At 54.2% G+C, this 16,605-nt stretch overlaps 2 protein-coding genes across 2 annotated transcripts; one reads left to right on the top strand and one right to left on the bottom strand.

The window, feature by feature from the left end:
* Positions 1-552: 552 nt before the first annotated feature.
* UNC5CL (unc-5 family C-terminal like) lies at positions 553-7,631 on the bottom strand. Its single transcript, XM_049653330.1, has 8 exons — positions 7,183-7,631; positions 6,360-6,660; positions 5,371-5,633; positions 4,639-4,740; positions 4,318-4,385; positions 3,384-3,484; positions 3,123-3,236; positions 553-2,005 (listed from the first exon to the last, which is right to left on the bottom strand). The coding sequence occupies exons 1-8, from the start codon at positions 7,577-7,579 to the stop codon at positions 1,801-1,803; spliced, it is 1,551 nt and encodes a 516-aa protein (XP_049509287.1). The 5' UTR covers positions 7,580-7,631; the 3' UTR covers positions 553-1,800.
* Positions 7,632-13,444: 5,813 nt separating this feature from the next.
* Positions 13,445-16,250, top strand: TSPO2 (translocator protein 2). The gene is made up of 4 exons (XM_049653329.1): positions 13,445-13,675; positions 14,815-15,004; positions 15,377-15,518; positions 15,777-16,250. Exons 2-4 carry the CDS (start codon positions 14,835-14,837, stop codon positions 15,975-15,977), a joined length of 513 nt encoding a protein of 170 aa, XP_049509286.1. The 5' UTR covers positions 13,445-13,675; positions 14,815-14,834; the 3' UTR covers positions 15,978-16,250.
* Positions 16,251-16,605: the final 355 nt, after the last annotated feature.

Genomic DNA, 16,605 nt, shown 5'->3' with positions numbered 1-16,605 from the left:
GACAGTTGCTTCTGAGCCAAGAAGTGGGGAAGGCCGAGGCACCAACCAAAAGGGTGGAACACCAAGCAAGAGGGAAGAGGTGAAAGGGCCCCACCCTGCAGGCTCACTTCTAACAGAAAGGGAAGTGACCCTCCCTGATTGACCATGCTGAACCCAGACGATATGCCTACCAGAAGCACAATCTACCAAATGCTTGCCTCTAAGCAGCCCCGACTGCTATAATCTGACCAAATAAAACCATTCATACCCACATCCAAATTTATCAATCTGAGCAAAATACAGTTAGTAACAAAGAAACGAAATTTTCGTATTTTATTATTATACAATATTGTTTATCATAGAAAAAGCTTTAATATCTTTTCATTAAATACAAAAGCAAATTGCTAGTAGAGAGATTGCTTGCCTGCCCTTAAAAAAAAAAATTAACAATACCTGTTTGCAAACAAAAACATTGCTAGAATGCAGTCAAATCCTTTGTTCTCTTTTCAGGACCCAGCCCACTGATCTCTTTTCTGTACAGTGTCTAACACATCGTAGGCACGGAATAAATATTTGTTGACTGAATGGCGTGTTCTTTAATCCCTATTGTTTATTTCCTGACCCTAAATTGGATCTTGATTCACAGGGTAAAATCCACACCCCCACCCTCATTCCTAGGGTAGCCCAGTGTCCTTTCATTGCCTTTGATACATGACATTGGCCCAGAGACACTTGCCTGAGGGGAATGACTGAGGGTTTCCGAGGGTGAAGGAAACCCTCAAAGGCAGGCCCAGTGACTCGGTAGAGGCAAAGAGATGCTAAGACAGAGACTAACACACAGATTCAGGGATGCAGAGACTGCAGAAAATGGTGACAGCAAAATGGAACCAGAGACACTGAAAACTCACACAGTTCCAGATAAAGAGGTAAAAAGGTTGGGCACAAATGTTAATCTTGTAGTTTCTTGTCAGCATCGATGTTTTATGACAGAGATAATGGCAGAAAGAAAGGAAGACAAGGCAAGGATGGGAAGAGAGAGAGACAAAGGAAGACAAAGGAGACAGGTGGACAGCCGGGCATGACTGACCTTGAACCCTCCCCACACACCCATGCTCACTCTTGGCTCCTACTGTAAGTCCAGCCACCATCATCCTCTATCCCCACCCAAAGACGGGTGAACCACTCTATGCTCGTCCCAACCCTTTCTCCAGCATCCTCCATGAAGCCTTCTCCTGCTCCAGCCCACACCCCGCTGCCTCCTGTCTCAGCTCCTAAAGCACGCCCACATCCCCTCACCCCAGGGCACTGCTGTTTTGGAAATAGCCTCTCGTCCATGAGGGCATCTTGACTCCCACAAGAGAACTGCGGGTTTGTCAAGCTCCAAGCCCCATTTCCTCCATACCAGGATTCCCCGTGATACCCAGTCCGATGCGGAGTATCACTAAGTGCGCAGCGAATCCTTGTGAACTGGCCAGTCCCCCAGGAGTGCCGACAGGGTAGCCTAACAGTCCACTGGGTCTATGCAACAGCTTCCTGGAGGCTGGCCATGCCAGGGCCATCTCCTGGGTTCCTGCGCCCCCTGCCGACCAGGATGGGACCCGTTCGCAGCACGAAGCTGGTCTCTAGGATCGCGCCAGGGAAGCTGACAGTGCCCCACCTCCCGCCGCCCCTTGGTCTCACGGTGGCCACAGCCACCGTCTGAGGGTTCTGATGAGGTCGGTAGGCGCGGCCAGAAGCAGCTGCCGCGCTCTCCCTCGGTGTCGGGGCCCCCAGGTGCCCCGAGTGCTGCGAGGAGGTCCCCACCCTGCCCCCTGGGGGCGCTCAGAGCTTCTCGTCCAGTTCCAAGCCCTGGTTCTCCTGGGCGCCCCCGCCGCCGTGCGTCCCGCTCAGGTAGTTCTGGATGGCCGAGGCGCAGTCCAGCCGCTCCATGACGGTCATGAGGTAGTGCAGCTCCTGCAGGCTGCCGTTCTGCTCCTCAAACAGCTCCAGGATGGCTGCGGCTGGGCTGCGCTGGCAGGACAGGAACCTGGCGGGATGGGGGATGGGCGATGCACTGGAACCAGATCCACCCCTACCCCCCCCCCACCCCGCCCTCCAGCTCTGGCCCTCGTCCTGCTCTTGCCTGCCTTCCAGGGCACCTGGGTGGTGGGAGGGCCCCGGACCTTGAGATCTGAGCTTGTCCTGGCTCAAAGGCTACTTCTCTCTAGGCCCCAGTCTCCTCCTCCTTCACCGAGGGCTCGGACAAGAGAATTGCCTCCAGCTCACATGCTCTGTAATTGCCTTCTCCATTTCCCCTCCCCCTCCCTCTCTCCCAGGCCACCACATCCTGCCCACCACTCAGGAAACAGCTGCTCGAAACCACGGCTTCACCATGACCCTCCCCTGCTCAAAAACCTTTCGGGGTCTCTTTCCAGTACCAACCAAACCCATACTCCAGACCCCGGGCTCATCCATAGCTTGGCGTTGCCCTTTTCTTCTGACCTTTTCTCCCAGCCCCCATCCTTCTGTGCGCCCATCCCCCTCCCACCTTGCACACAGCACACTCACAAACAGTTGTGCTCTTCCCTCCACACAGATGGGTACTTAATAAACATTTAATAGGTAGGTGATTTTTAAATCCACTTTGCTTTCAGCTGGGTCCAGTCCTAGTCCCATCTCCTGGGTGAAGTCCTTCCTGACCACCACACTCACAGTCTGGGTTCTGGAGCTTAGCTCAGAATTGTTCTCCTACTGATTGTTGTTGACAGAGACCATGGTTGCATTGCCCCTGCCCCCATTACTACTAACATGTATTGAATTAACATGTGCCAGGCACTCAACTACATGCTTTATACACATTACCTTACGGTGTGCATTCTACGGGCACAGCATGTCAAGCACTCAGTATGTACCCAATGACTTATGCGTTAATTGATTCATTTTTAAATATTTATTGGGCACCTACTTATGGGCCAAGGCATCATTCTAGGTACTGAGAATACAGTAATAAATAGAGCTGCTCTATCATGGGGAACGGGGTAGGGAGTAGCCATTCTCGGACTTTTAAGTTGCTTCCTTATCTGTGCTGCAGTCCTCAAGGTGTCCTGAGAGCCCCCGACCCCAGTTCACCCTCCTCTCCCATGTGCAGACCCCACTCCTCTTACCGGATTTTCATGCCGCAGAGCCCCAAGTGGGAGGCCAGTCGACGCCAGTCATTGCCCGTGATGCTGTTTGGCTCCAACAACATTTGCAGCTGCTCAAAGAGCTCTGGAGGCAGCCTGGGGCAGAGGGGTTCCTCAGAGAGGGGGATCAGAGAAACCCAGTCCGTTCCACACACACCCTGAATTGTGTATGTGCCCTCTGTGGGCACTGGGGCAGGAATCTCAAAAGTCCCCCAGCCAGCAGCCCAGGCCACTCCACCTCACCTGTTGCATGGGGGTGGCTGAGAGACAGGGGGTGGCATTGCCCAGGATTCTTCCTCTGATGCCTGGAATCTGAGGATTTCCATGTACTTGGTCTCCATGCCCTGATCCAACAGAGGGTCAGGGAACCCATTTAGGCATCATGAGACATCCCGTGAATGAAACTAGGGAACCTGCCTCCATTCCCCATGTCCAGAGCTACTTTACCAGGAGACATCAGGACCCCCTACCCTCTGTTTCCCTGGCCCCAGAACTTTCACCTTTAAGTTTCCCTACTGAGCTCTTTGGGAGCTGAGACATGAAGACCAAACATGGTGCATCCTAACATACCAGGAGAAGTCTGGGTGAGGTCATAGGGCAGGGGAAAGTCTTCCAAAAATAGGGACCCTGAACTCAGGCACATGTGTCTCCTTCCCCCCAGCCCTTAGTTCCTCCTTGCAGGGGACAACCTGAGAGCTATCCGCTTACTCTCCACCAAGATACCACCATGGTTCCCCAAAGATTCTCAACCCTGATTTCTTCAAACCTTCCCCCTTCAGAGAGTCAGATATTTAACTCCCATCCCACCTACTCGAGATCCTCTCCCTGGTCGCTCTTCTCACTGAAGATACACAACATCATCTCTCAGATGCATATAGTCAGCCTAGAAAGAAACCACTTCTCCTGGATGCCCAAGTCCCTCTGGGCCAAGAGAAGAGGTTCATCCAGGGTTTGGTTCTTTTACCCTCCTACTGGATTCATCCATGGATAGACAAGAGAGAGTCAGGGAATAGAGGGTAGCTTGGAGGCCAGGTGGTCTAAGCCCCTGGAAGAATGCCAACCACCTGCTGAATTATGTGATTGGGGCCATACTTACTGGGCACCAGACCCCTCGCCCACTTTGCCCAGGACTCCTCCAGGCCCTGCCCTTCCCCTCTGCCCCTCAGCTCCAACTCACGTCCTGGAAGGTATGCATGGTGACAATGATCTCATTGGTAAGCGCTGAGCAGTCCTCATTCTCATTGGCTACAAAGAGGAGAGGACATGGCAGGCATGAGAGGGAAAGGCCCAGTGCAAGACAGCAGGGGAAGTGAAAGGGACTCCACAGTAAGGCTTTGGAAATCTGAAGACATTGGGCAGGACCTTCCATCTTTCTCTCCGCAAAGATCAGTTGTGGCTCCTCGCCTTTTAGAGAAGGTCTGCACGCAGGCCTGACCAAATGGGGAGCCACAGAGGGGTGAGGGGAAGAGGCGGGGAGGGGACAGGGCCCCTGAACTACCTGCTTTCCTCCGGAAGCAGAAGGAACGGAAGGGGCACTTTCCATGCCAGATGTGGAGATGGGGAACCAGCTGGCAACTGCTCTCATCCACGTTCTCCCAACCTGGGGAGGAGGCAGAGCGGAGGGCCTCAGAAAGTGGGGTCTTCCACAAGTGTTTGGAGGAGTCCTATTCTGTGCAGGGTGCTGTGGGGAGGGATGAGGAGGGAGCGAAAGCAGGAGGGGGTCTCAAGTGGATGGGAGTCCTCAGAGCCTGGCCAGGACCCTACGAGCAGCCTTCCCTAGCACCACATACCTCCCACACGCACACAGTGCACAGGCCTCCCGCCTCCCACTGAGCAGCCACGCATCTGTCCACAAACCACACAGACATCCCAGGCCCCGTGAGCAAGTGCACCAGCAGGTGCCACAGAGGAAGGAGGGCAGAGAAGACTAGGACTCCTCCTTAGATACCGGTCCCCCAGCCAGGTGGGGCAATAAAAGCCTCCCCTCCCCTTCCCCCACCCCTGCATCATCCTATCCTCCCACGGAGGGGCCAGGGCTGAATGGGCCACAGAGGGTGGGAGTGGGCAAAGCCTGGGGCTCCTGGAGGCAGCCACAGAAACCAGGGGTCCCCTGGAAGCTGTTGCCTGCCCAGGAGTCTCCAAAAGAACCTTGAGGGTCCCAGATTTCTACCCAGGGGGAGGTCCAGACCCCTCCCTCTAGTGCCCCCCCCCCCGAAGCCCCCTCCCTCACCCTCAGAGATGTACTTGAGCTTCAGGCACTGATCCCCTCGGGCCCCCGTGAAATCAAAGAGCTGGCAGGGCCCGCGCAGGCGACCACCGTGGGGCTGCTCGTTGGCCATGGCCCACTGAAGGGCGCAGGGCGTGTTGTTGAGAAAGTAGATGCGCAGCTGCAGGTGGGACTGTCCCGGCACCAGCGGCGAGCAGAACACAGCCAGCTGCAGCCATTTGCGGGCTTCCCGGCCCGCGGGCGCCTCCAGCACACAGGTGTAGAGGCTGCAGAGAAAGACGGTGACAGGAGAGGCTGGGACCCCGGTGCACCTGCCGCCAGGCTCCTCCTGTGCGAGGATCCAAGGAGAGCAGTGCAGGGCGTGGATAGGGAGGAAGTGGCAGGGAGTCAGGCAGGTGGGGGGACGAAAAGTGAGTCAGGTCACTTTTAATGGGGAGCATCACCGAATGGGAAGAAGAGCCATCAAGCGTCCTCCAGCACGAGAGAGAGGAGAGGTGGGCTCCAGGGCCACTATGCTTCCCAGGGGACCCACACACACAGCTGGCCCTGCTCTGCACAGGGGTGGGAAGGAGCGGCAGAAGGGCCGGTGGTTCTAGAAAGACAGAGCTGAGGACAGACATGCGATGGGAGGGGGTCTTCGAAAACTGGAGAGGACAGGCGGCCCTGGACAGTTCAGGGACAGTCTTGAACAGGGGCACAGGGTAGAAACAGTTTTAAAGAGACAAAGGTGGGGATGGGTCAGGCCCCTTCCAGACGGAGGGCTGGGGTTGTGGTTGTAGGCAGGCAGAGAGACTACAGCAGGTTGCTAATCCTGGACAGGGTTTGAGTGAGACAAGCTGCCCTACCCACTAGGACAGAGGGACCAGGAAGGGACACCGGGCGATAAGGGATTTGTGGGGCATCTGGAACAGATCAAGGGGCAATTCCATACAGAGAGATGGGGGTGAGGCAGACAGAGAACACAGGCAGGAAGACTGGGCCGACAGGCCTACCTGAAGTGAGAGAGGCGGATGCGACACTCATCCCTGGACGTGTGGGCCCCTGGCTGCCCTAGGGGCCTCCAGACCTTGGCATCGAGCAGGGTCGTGTTGCTGCTGTAGGTGCGTGCATGGCGGGGCTGCTGGGCACAGTGCTTGAACGTGAGGGTGCAGGGCTGCAGGAAGGAGGCCCCGTGGGGGCCACATGCCACCACAGGGCTCACCAGCCCCTGGGCTCGGGACAACGACGGGGCATCCAACAAGTCCCACACCAGGATCAGCGATACCCGCTCCTGGCGGCCCACAGCCACAGCACCTGGGGAGAACAAGCGTTGAGACGGTCCTGGCAGGCAGGCACCCCACCACCCCAGAATGGGCCAGGCCACAGCGGGAGGGGAGGTGGGACAGGAGCCAAAGAGAGAGGGTGCCTCGCAGGGCACTGGGCGAGGCAGTGTGGAAGGAGAGAAAGACTGTGAGCCGGCTTGCGGTGTAAGCCTCAGCAAGCCACCCTCCTTCCTTCCAGGGATGCCGCCAGCCCAGTGGGGGCTTGTGGGAGTTTGCAAATTTGCAAAAGGTGCTCTTGCTCCAGACACTCTCCTTGATGGAGAATTGTCATAACACACCGTTCATTACTACCAGGCACTCTACTTCCACCTGTCAGGAAGCTGTCATAAAAATATGTAATCTATCCATCTTTGGAGTCAATAAAGCCATACTAAAAATATAAACAATTTTCAAAATTATGGCGATGTCTACAAATGATGCTCCCTTAGGCGCGATGCCCTTGTACAACACGCAACGAACAACTATATGCTGAGAAGGGAGAGGGTGCTGTTACCTGGCGGGATGAGCAGAGAGATGCCCATATCCCGGAGCATCAGGCAGCCACCACGGTGATCCACCTCTCGGGCCGAAAACACCAACAGCTTGTGCATCAGCTGACGGACGACGGTCTGGCCTTGAGTGGGTGTATGCAGTTCCTGGTAGAAGGCAGCCATCTCCGGCAGTGTGGCTGGCGGGCACTGCCTTGGGGACTCATTTTCTGGTAGAGGAGTGGGATGGGACACTGGCTCCTCTTGGTTATCCAGCTTCCAGCAGGCCCCCAGCAGCCAGCGAGGACAGTGCCATCGGAGGCACTGGACCAGAAGGAGGGCACTCGCCACCGGGACCCCCACCAGCAGTAGGAACTGGGCAGGTTGGAAGGAGCACTCATGGGAGCACATCCACCTGGTCATTTGATGCTGCCAGCCCCCGTGCACCCCTGTGCCAGCCAAGGCCAAGAACCTGGAGGACAAAAGAGGTCAGTGCCAGGTAAACATTTGTAACATCATGGAGGCCAAGACTTGGCCCCCAAGTGGCTGCGATGAGGGAGCAAATTGTCTTCATTGTAGTGACTCCTCCATCAATTCCTTTAACGGGACCTCACCTATCTGCGTCTTACTCAAGAGCCTACCGTCGCTCCCCATGGCCTATTATGTCAAATTAGACTCCTCTGAGGCAGAAAGAGCTTGGGTTTGGAGTTACATGATGTAAATTCAAATGCCGCCTTGGTCACTGGCTGAGAGATTTTGCCATATTGCTTAATGTGCCGTAGTTTCTGCATATGTCAGAATATCCATCTTGATCTTTACAGAAAAATCTTTAAGGGGGAAAGCAAGTTACAGAGAAGTAGACATCCTCCGATCTCGTTAATGTAGGTAACAGAACTATATACAAGTATAGATACATATTTATGGGTGTATACATGTCAATTACGGAGAAAGGTCTGGGGCAGTGCTATGCAGTAAAAACGATGTAAGCCACAAATGTAATTTTAAACTTTCTAGGGACGTTAAAAAGGCCAAAAAGAAAAAACCAGGAGGAATTAAATTTTAATAATATATTTTATGTAACCCAATATATTCAAAACATCATCATTTTGAGAGGAAATCAATATAAAATTATTGCATTAGTTTACATTCTGTTTTCATACTAGGTCTCTGAAATCCCTGTGTATTTTACACTTCCAGCACATCGCAGTTGGGACGTACTCTAGTTCATGTGCTCAGCAGCCACACATGCTGGTGACTCCTGTCTTGGGCAACGCAGGGCTGAGAGGATACACCCTCAAACTATTCCCGCCCATCACTACCGAAAGAGACAGGAAATTGAGAGGGTGGAAGGTGGAAAGTAGGACCGTCCGTTTTCTCGAACTCTTTTCTTCTGTATTTGAATTTTCCACCCCAAGCCTTTTATATTAACTTTGTCGTTCTTTTTAAGAGCTATCCAAAGCAAAAACATAATTACCTCTGAGAGCAGAGTGATTGTGAGGATAGCACGAGGTCATGTGAAAAGCATTTGTAGATGACAAAGCACTGGCCCAAATAGGTTTCTTTCTTCATGCCTCCACCCTCCCCCCCGCCCCCACCTGCTACCAGAAAGGTCTGAAGGCGGCTCACAGGGATATGTGAAATATGATAGGGGTAACAAAGTCAAAAGTGGAAGCAAAAAGAGAAAGAAAAACACAAGTGGGAGCCTCCAGTGAGGCTGGACTGAGGCCAGGCCAAAGCACACACTGCCTGCTCACCTGGTTACCAGCGGGGGGCCTCAGACTGGAACCTGGCCCTTCCAGCAGCCTCCCCCACAAGGATGCCACACCTTCCTTCGGGGGGCCCTCCAGGGTCTACCACCTCTCGCTCATACTTTCCCGCTTCCTCCCTTGATTTCCAGCACCCTGCACTCCTGCCAGGCTGTGCGCCTCCCACCTGTCTAGTTCCAACCTCTTGGCCCTTGCTCCCTCCCGCTCTTCTCCCCACCTGCCTCTTCCACCCACCTGGACCTCCCTCCTGCTCCACAGCACCTCCCCCCGGCTCACCCACCCTTGACAGTCTCACCCCTCGGAATTTTCTCCCTGCTGTCATCCCACCTTATTGAGCAACCCTTGACTATATGCTGTCACGCGTGGTTTTCCCACCCCCTCCGGGCTGGTGCTCAGAACACGTGGAGCACACACTGCGGGAAGTTCAGTCGTGACAAAGATGACATCTTACGCGGAGCTTCTGAGGGAATGTGACTCATTCACTCTGTCGCTGAGTTCTGTGAGATATATGGCCTCTTTCAAAGTCCTCGGGATCCCCGGGGTTGATTCACTAGGGTCTGCGCTAGAAAGCCTTCTGGCATCCATTCATCTCCAGCCCCTTCACTCACACCCGGACCCGGCGCTCAGGCCTTGCCCCAAGACACCACCAGCTCCTCCCTTGCCCTCCTTCTTCCTTCCTTCCTCAGGGCCCACGAAACCCAAGCCCCTTTCCTTAGGTTCTCCCAGACAGGGGAAGAAATTCATCTGTATCCTCAGGCTTAAGGACTGGGGTGGGATCTATTCCCCGCCGCCCCACACCCGTGTCCTCATTGAAAACGTAGCCAGGGAGGAAGGTGTGACGTTGTTCCTTTTGCCTTAAAACTCAACCCTGCAGAAAAAGTGCCCCAGCCAACCCTCTTGCAGGGCACACAAGTCAAGTGGACGAGCTGGCAGGACCCCCCCCATCTGGTGGGAAAGGGGGGTTGGAGCAGTCAGCCTCCCTTTATGGTGCATCCGTTCCTTTTGGTTCTTTGACATTAAAGATAATTGGAATTATAACTGCGCTAGTAACAGCTAACTTTTATGGAGCTTTGCTCTACGCCACCGTGTTAGAGCGCTCTGTGGGGCCTAACTCATTTGATCCTCACAGTGGTCTGTGAGCTAGGTGTTATTTTTATCTCCATGTCATAGATAAGGAAGCCAAGTTTTCTCCCCACGGTGAGGATGTGTGAGGGGTTATTAAGCTACAAGCGAAGGCAGAGGGAAGGATGAACAGGGATGACAGCGGTATTCCAGAAACACTACCTCTCTCTCCAGGCCCCTTCTTTTTCCCCAGGGTCTCTCTTCCTTTGCACTTCAAGATGACAGGAAGTTGCAAGAGCAAGAAACACAAATAAAGTAAAAATAAATAAAAACACCGAACAGTATAACCTCGGCTCCATAGGGAGTGATATCCCTACCGCCCCCTGCCCACAAAGGCACCCGTGGCAGGTGATGGGCTAGCTAGTAGGAAAGAAAAGAGGGACTCTGCTTTGTTTCTGTAGCAACAACCTTCCTGGGGCCTCCAAGGACCAGAGTCCAAACCCCCTCCACCCCATTGGGTGACGCAGCAGAATCTCCTTGTCCAGCCTGCCAACCTGGAAGAGTTGGCATATTCCTCCCTAAAGCCTAGAGGGGCCTCTCATGGGAAGCCCACTCATTGACTCTCCCCCAGCTCAGCCACCTTTCCCCCAGGCTCATAGCTCTCCAAGCTGCTAGGCCCTCACTCCATCGGCCCCCTAACCCCAAGAGGAGGTAGGCCTGAATCTACAGCAGGATAACCAGCTAGATGTAGCCTGGACCTTCCCGACCCCCTGACTCCTTAGTACCCGTGTCTCCAGTTTGTCTTGCTCCTGCCCCCAGCTCATCCCAGATAGCAGGTCCCCAAGATAAGGGTCCTTTAGAATGCTGCCCTCACCTTCTCTAGGGAGTTGCCTCCTCCAGCACGAAGATCTGGGCTCCTGCTGCAAAGCTTTTCTCACGTCCTTCGAGGAAATTCTCAACCCTTCTCCCACATCACTGGCTTTTACTATGCCCACTCAAGCCCTGATAGATCTCGTTATTGAAGCATGTAAAAAGTACCAGGATGGATGAGTCCAAACCTGTCATGGGCAACATTCTTTCAGCGTAGTATACATTTCCATAGTGCATACAACTACCTCTCGGGTCCTCACGCCGACTGGACACTTGCCCTCTCCCCTCTCCTCCTCCAGTGGAGGCTCTCCACACTCTGGCAAGGCTGGCTCAGCTGGCCTGACTCCTCCCCCGTACCCCAGATGGCTCCATTGCAATGCCCACCCCATATCTATCTGACCCAGGGGGTGCTCACCTTACTGTGTGGGTGCTCCCAGAGGCCCCCCTGCTCATCCAGGAATAGCAGTTCCTTGTCTGGAAACAGAGCAGTCAGTCAGAATCTGTCACCGGGCCAGCAGACAAGTGGAGGTGGGCGGGGAATCCGGGCAGGAGTGGCCCAGAGCTTCCCAGCAAAGTCCTCCCTCCCAGTGACCTAAAGAGGGGTGGGGGAATCTGTCCTTGTCTATTGGCAAAGTCCAGCCAAGACAGGGGAGTGGAGTAGCTGAGGATCCCGGAAGTCAGAGGTCTTAATAGTCTGGGTCTGGGAGGGAGGAGACAGAGAAAGAGAAAACCTGGGGACAGGTGAACCCCTCCCTACAATGCCCTCTGCTGGTGAGTGGCTGCCCCAGCCAGAGGCTATTGAACCGACAGCCGGCAGAAGGTAAGAGGAGGGACCCCTAACAGGAGCTTCTCAAACTATAGTGTGCACACAAAACACATGAGGCATTGGGTTAAAACGTGGGTCCCAATCCCATAGGTCTGAGCCAGAGCCCGAGATTCTGCATCTCTAAAAAACTCCCGGGTGATGCCAGTGCTGCTGGTCCAGGAGCTTAGACCTTGTCTAGTTCCACCCTTTCCTGCACAGAGATGACAGAGGAGGCACTGAGAGGGTTAACGACTCACAAGGTGCTGGCAGCACTGGGTGTTCCCCTATCTGCTCCCTGCCCACACTCAGAGTTGGCAGGGACACTGCACTTGGGGGAGAGCTGTCTTTGGGCTATTTGCCAACCTGAGTCCTTTCATAGAAATTCTGCCTGGGAAAGATAGTGCCACTGGAATGAAGGATCCCTGTGAAGATGGATGGATTTTTGTTGTTGTTGTTGTTGTTGTTGTTGTTGTTGTTTTCAGCTGTTTGCTCTTGTACTCTTAGCTCCTGGTACAGCCTGGTCCATAGCAGGTATTTAAGAAAGACTTGTTGAGGGGCTCCTGGGTGGCTCAGTTAAGCCTCTGGCTCTTGACTTCAGCTCAGCTCATGATCTCATGGTTCATGAGTTCGAGCCCTGTATCGGGCTCTGCGCTGGTAAGTGCGGCCCCTGCTTGGGATTCTCTCTCTGCCCCTCCCCTGCTCGTGTGCTCTGTCTCTCTCTCAATCTCTCTCAAAATAAATAAATGAACTAGAAAAAAGAAAGAAAGAAAGAAAGAAAGAAAGAAAGAAAGAAAACAAAGGCAGACTTGTGGAATGAATGTGCAGACCAGCTCAAAGAGAATGTGTTTTGGGGCCAGTCTACTGACACTGAACACAGGTGACTCACTTGTCCACTGTATAATCTTAGGCAAGTTCCCAACCCCTCTGAGCCTCCCTTCCCTTGTTTGTCAAATGCAGGCAATAATATCTACCTTGTGAGGGATAAGCATGGTCATTATTGAGCTAATAACTGTAAAATGCTTGCCCCAAAATGGGTGCTCCATGAGCGGCAACTCTTGTCACCGAGGGCTGGCCTCCTGCAATTGGGGACCATGGTGAGCTCCCCAGCACACCCCTGCCCCAATTATCTCATAGAAAATAAGTAACCACCACTGATTTCATCTCAGTTAATGATTCTCCAGCCTCCTGTCCCCTACTGCAACCCCCTCCCCTCCACCACCTTCCCCAGGGTAGAAGAGGGAGGATGGGGTAAACTCCTCCCAGGGGTGCCCAGGTCCCCAGAGTGGAGAGATGGGGCAAAGGAGCAATGGCGAGCAGCCAATCTGGGAAGGGGACCTCATGAGTAAAGGACTAGCAAAGGAGAGGTGCTTGGAATTTTATAGGTATGAAATGGGTAGGTGTTAGTCTTTGCTGGACAAAGCTCTGTCTGAGTCACACAGGAGGCTGCTTTCTCCTCTGAGTCATGAAGTTGTAGGGATTTGTGAAAATCCGTCAAGCTCGAGTTCTGAGAGGGGAAGGCCCATGCCAACTAGGCTATAACCTGTGTCCATATATCATGAACTCCTTTCCAAAGCTGATGCTTGCCCCCCTTGGGGATAATCCCAGTTACAGGAAAGTCCTGGGGAAATCTGAGGGTCTGCACCACCCGTGGACACAAAGCCAGCTCATGGAATGTGCACACCACAGGTTTCAGAAGTCTTGTAGCCTGAGGCTGAGCCCGCCCAGAAGTCTGGGTGTCACAGAACCAAAGCCTCAACCCTTCTATCAAGGGACCCACTCCAGAGGCCAAGTCTAGTAGACCGGAGGTGGGGGGGGGGGCCTCTGCTAAATGAAGCCCTTCAGGACCATGCAGGCAGCCAGCCTTCCATACACCCCAGCCAATGCCACCACCCTGTCATTGGAGAAAGGCAGACCAGATGGGAGTCTCACTCCGCCCTTCTCCCATCCCCCACCCTCCTCTGCCTTGCACACAACATATAGCATCGAGCACTTGGCCTGAGAAGTGTGCTGCCTGAGGTAAGGGGAACACAGGCCTGGGAATGAGGAGGCATCAGGAGGGTGGAGAACAGGATTTCTCCTGATGGGGGAGGGTGCGGGAGGCACCTCCAGCGCTGAACAGAAAAACAGAAAGAGGGAGACAGCAAGAGACAGGAAGGCAGAAGATGAACAAATGGACAGTGAGGACCAGAGGAATATAAATAGAGATGCACAGGTGGGCGGGCTAGTCAGCCCTGTGTCCGGAACTTCCAGGACATGGACAGGGGCCCTTGACAGGAAAAGATGGAGTAGGCAGTCACTCCAGGACACTGAGAATGATATGGATGGGGGTCTTGGCTGGAGGAGGGTCTGTGCACAACTCCACATTCAAATGAGTATGGCAGCTTTTCAATCAAAGACCAGGCCATTGCTTCCTTGAGATGTCAGGCCACAGGAAAGCTGGGCGCTTATGTTTGTGGCTCCCGTCCCTCTGGAAGGGGAGAGGTGGAGGAGGGACCGTCCCAGCCCCTGAAGGGCAGGCGAGACGGAAACCTTCAGAGAAAGGAGCCCGGTGTCACTCGGCTGAGTGTGAATTCGGGCAGCAGCTCAGGCTGGGTGGGCCTCCCCAAGTCTGCCAGTCTGGTATATCGAGATAAGCCTGGGGGCGGATGGGCTGGCCAGTTCTTGACTAGTAAAGACCCCCAGGGATCCCTGGCTCCTGCCTTTCTGAACATAGTTGGTTATATCAGCTTGACTGAGTTCAGTATTAAGGCACCATCCCTGTCAAGGGCCTGCTATGTACCTGATCGAGTGCCACCCACTATGGGAGGCAGGAGGGACGGTCATACATGGACCTGAACTCTAGGAGTCAGATACGTGCTGGGGGAAGGGAGCCTTTCACTCAGAAGCGGTTATCAATACGGGACGGTATCCTCTGTGTGCCAGATGAGTGGTGTGGAAAAAACAAGTCCACTGAAGCCAGAGAAAGGACCCGGTGTGGGCTCACAGGAGCCGACGGGAGCTGGCCCAAGGTGGGGAGAATGGCCTCTGTGACTAGACGTCCTGTGAGGGGGCTCTGGCCAGGAAATAGCATGGGGTAGGAGGTGGAGACAGGCAAGCAGACACAGGGAAAGGACTGAGGGGGAGGCCCATCACCAGTGTGTCATCTGCCGTCCTAGATTTGGTCTCCGTGAGGAGAATGCGGCCTCAAGGAACCATCTTTGTGGCTCTTCCCCACCTGGGGCCCATCCTGGTCTGGTTGCTCACCCGTCGAACGTCTGGTTGGTACGACAGCCCAAAGAAGCCACCCTGGTGCCCACCTCACAAGGTCTTGATGGCAGGGTGGATAACCATCTACTTCGTCATAGGGTGAGCACCCATTTCGCATACCATGGGCCCTGTACCCGAGCTACTGCTGTAACCTGGTCTCCAAAGGGATAGCACGCGCCATCTTAACGCTTAAGTGGGGTGGGGGGAGGGTGTCCCCTCTGCACCTGCCTAGGATTCCAGCCAGCCTTCTTCTTCCCCCTCTCCAAGTTTCCCCATTGCCTCCCCCACCTCACCATGCCCGGCTCCCCCCACCACCTCCTCACTGGCCCTCAAGTGATGCATTGACACTCTTGTACCCATAGCAGCCCACAGGGTTTCCTTTGGGAAACCAAGAGACCTTATGCCCGAGGGCTCCCTTCCTTTGCCATGGAACACCCTCCCTCTGAGTGTCCTGCCACCATCTCTCTGCAGCTATGCCTCCTACCTGGTGTGGAAGGACCTGGGAGGGGGCTTTGGGAGGCCCCTGGTCCTGCCTCTCGGCCTCTATGCTGTGCAGCTTGCCATCAGCTGGACTGTCCTGATTCTCTTTTTCGTAGCCCGCACCCATGGTCTGGTAAGGCACACCGTGTTCGTCAGTGGAAGTAGCATAGGAGCGGGTGAGACTACTGGGGCCCCCAGAGCAGACAGCCCAAGAGACCAATGCAGGACAGGCAGGTAATGGGTGGGCACACTTCTCTGAGCTCCGGCCGAGTGCCCAGACCTCAGGAACTTGGCTCACTGGGTCTGGGGTGCAAAAAGGTTGAGGGCTCAGTTCTCAGGGCAGCCTGTCTGACTGCCCTGACCCCACTGCTCACTCCCACCCCCCGTCCAGGCCCTGCTGCACCTGCTGCTGCTCTATGGGCTGGTGGTGAGCACAGCGTTGATCTGGCATCCCGTCAACAAGCTGGCTGCCGTGCTCCTGCTGCCTTACCTGGCCTGGCTCACCGTGACTGCTTCCATCGCCTACCGCCTGTGGAGGGACAGCCTCTGTCCAAGCCAGCAGGCTCAGCCCAGTGGGGAGAAGAGCGACTGAGGCACCAGGGACAGGAGAGGAGGGAGGATGGTCAGGGTAGGGGTAGAAGAGAATGGCAAGGAGGGCTGTGGAGCTATTCTGGAGAAAGGGAAGGTGGGGGGCCAGGGAGCGATGAATCCCTAGAGACGACTCGGCCCAGGTGGTCACCGTCCCAGGTCCCCTGGTGCCAATTTTCATTCCGATTTCAGAAATGGGAAGAAAGGGAAGAAACTTATTTTACACTTAATATGAATTAATTAATCCTGCACTAATAAATTAATTTAGTGATATCAATTAATAAGATCCTTTACTAACTTTGAGGGTATGATGTGAAGTGCATATCTGGGTACACGATGTCTAGGGTCGTAGGGCAGGGGTCGCATCATCCGCACCTCTCCGGGAATGAACGCAGGAGTGTGCGCACGGGGAGGGAAAAGTGGGTACCCAGTCACGGCTCCGCTCACACACCCTCCTGCATCAAGCTGAGTCTTTTAGGACTTAGATTTTCAGCTGCTGGGAACACAAAATCTTTATGATAAGTTCTATAAAAGCAAAACAGAAAAGTAAATAAAGTCGAAAAAAGAATACCAATTGTAAGTGCCAGGTTTATATAATACATCTTATTATAGAATAGTTTAATTTTATTTAA

This window comes from Panthera uncia (genome assembly GCF_023721935.1).
Source record: "Panthera uncia isolate 11264 chromosome B2 unlocalized genomic scaffold, Puncia_PCG_1.0 HiC_scaffold_24, whole genome shotgun sequence".
Lineage (NCBI taxonomy): Eukaryota > Metazoa > Chordata > Mammalia > Carnivora > Felidae > Panthera > Panthera uncia.
Note: the sequence above shows the minus strand (reverse complement) of the source record. Positions and strands in the feature narration are given on the sequence as shown.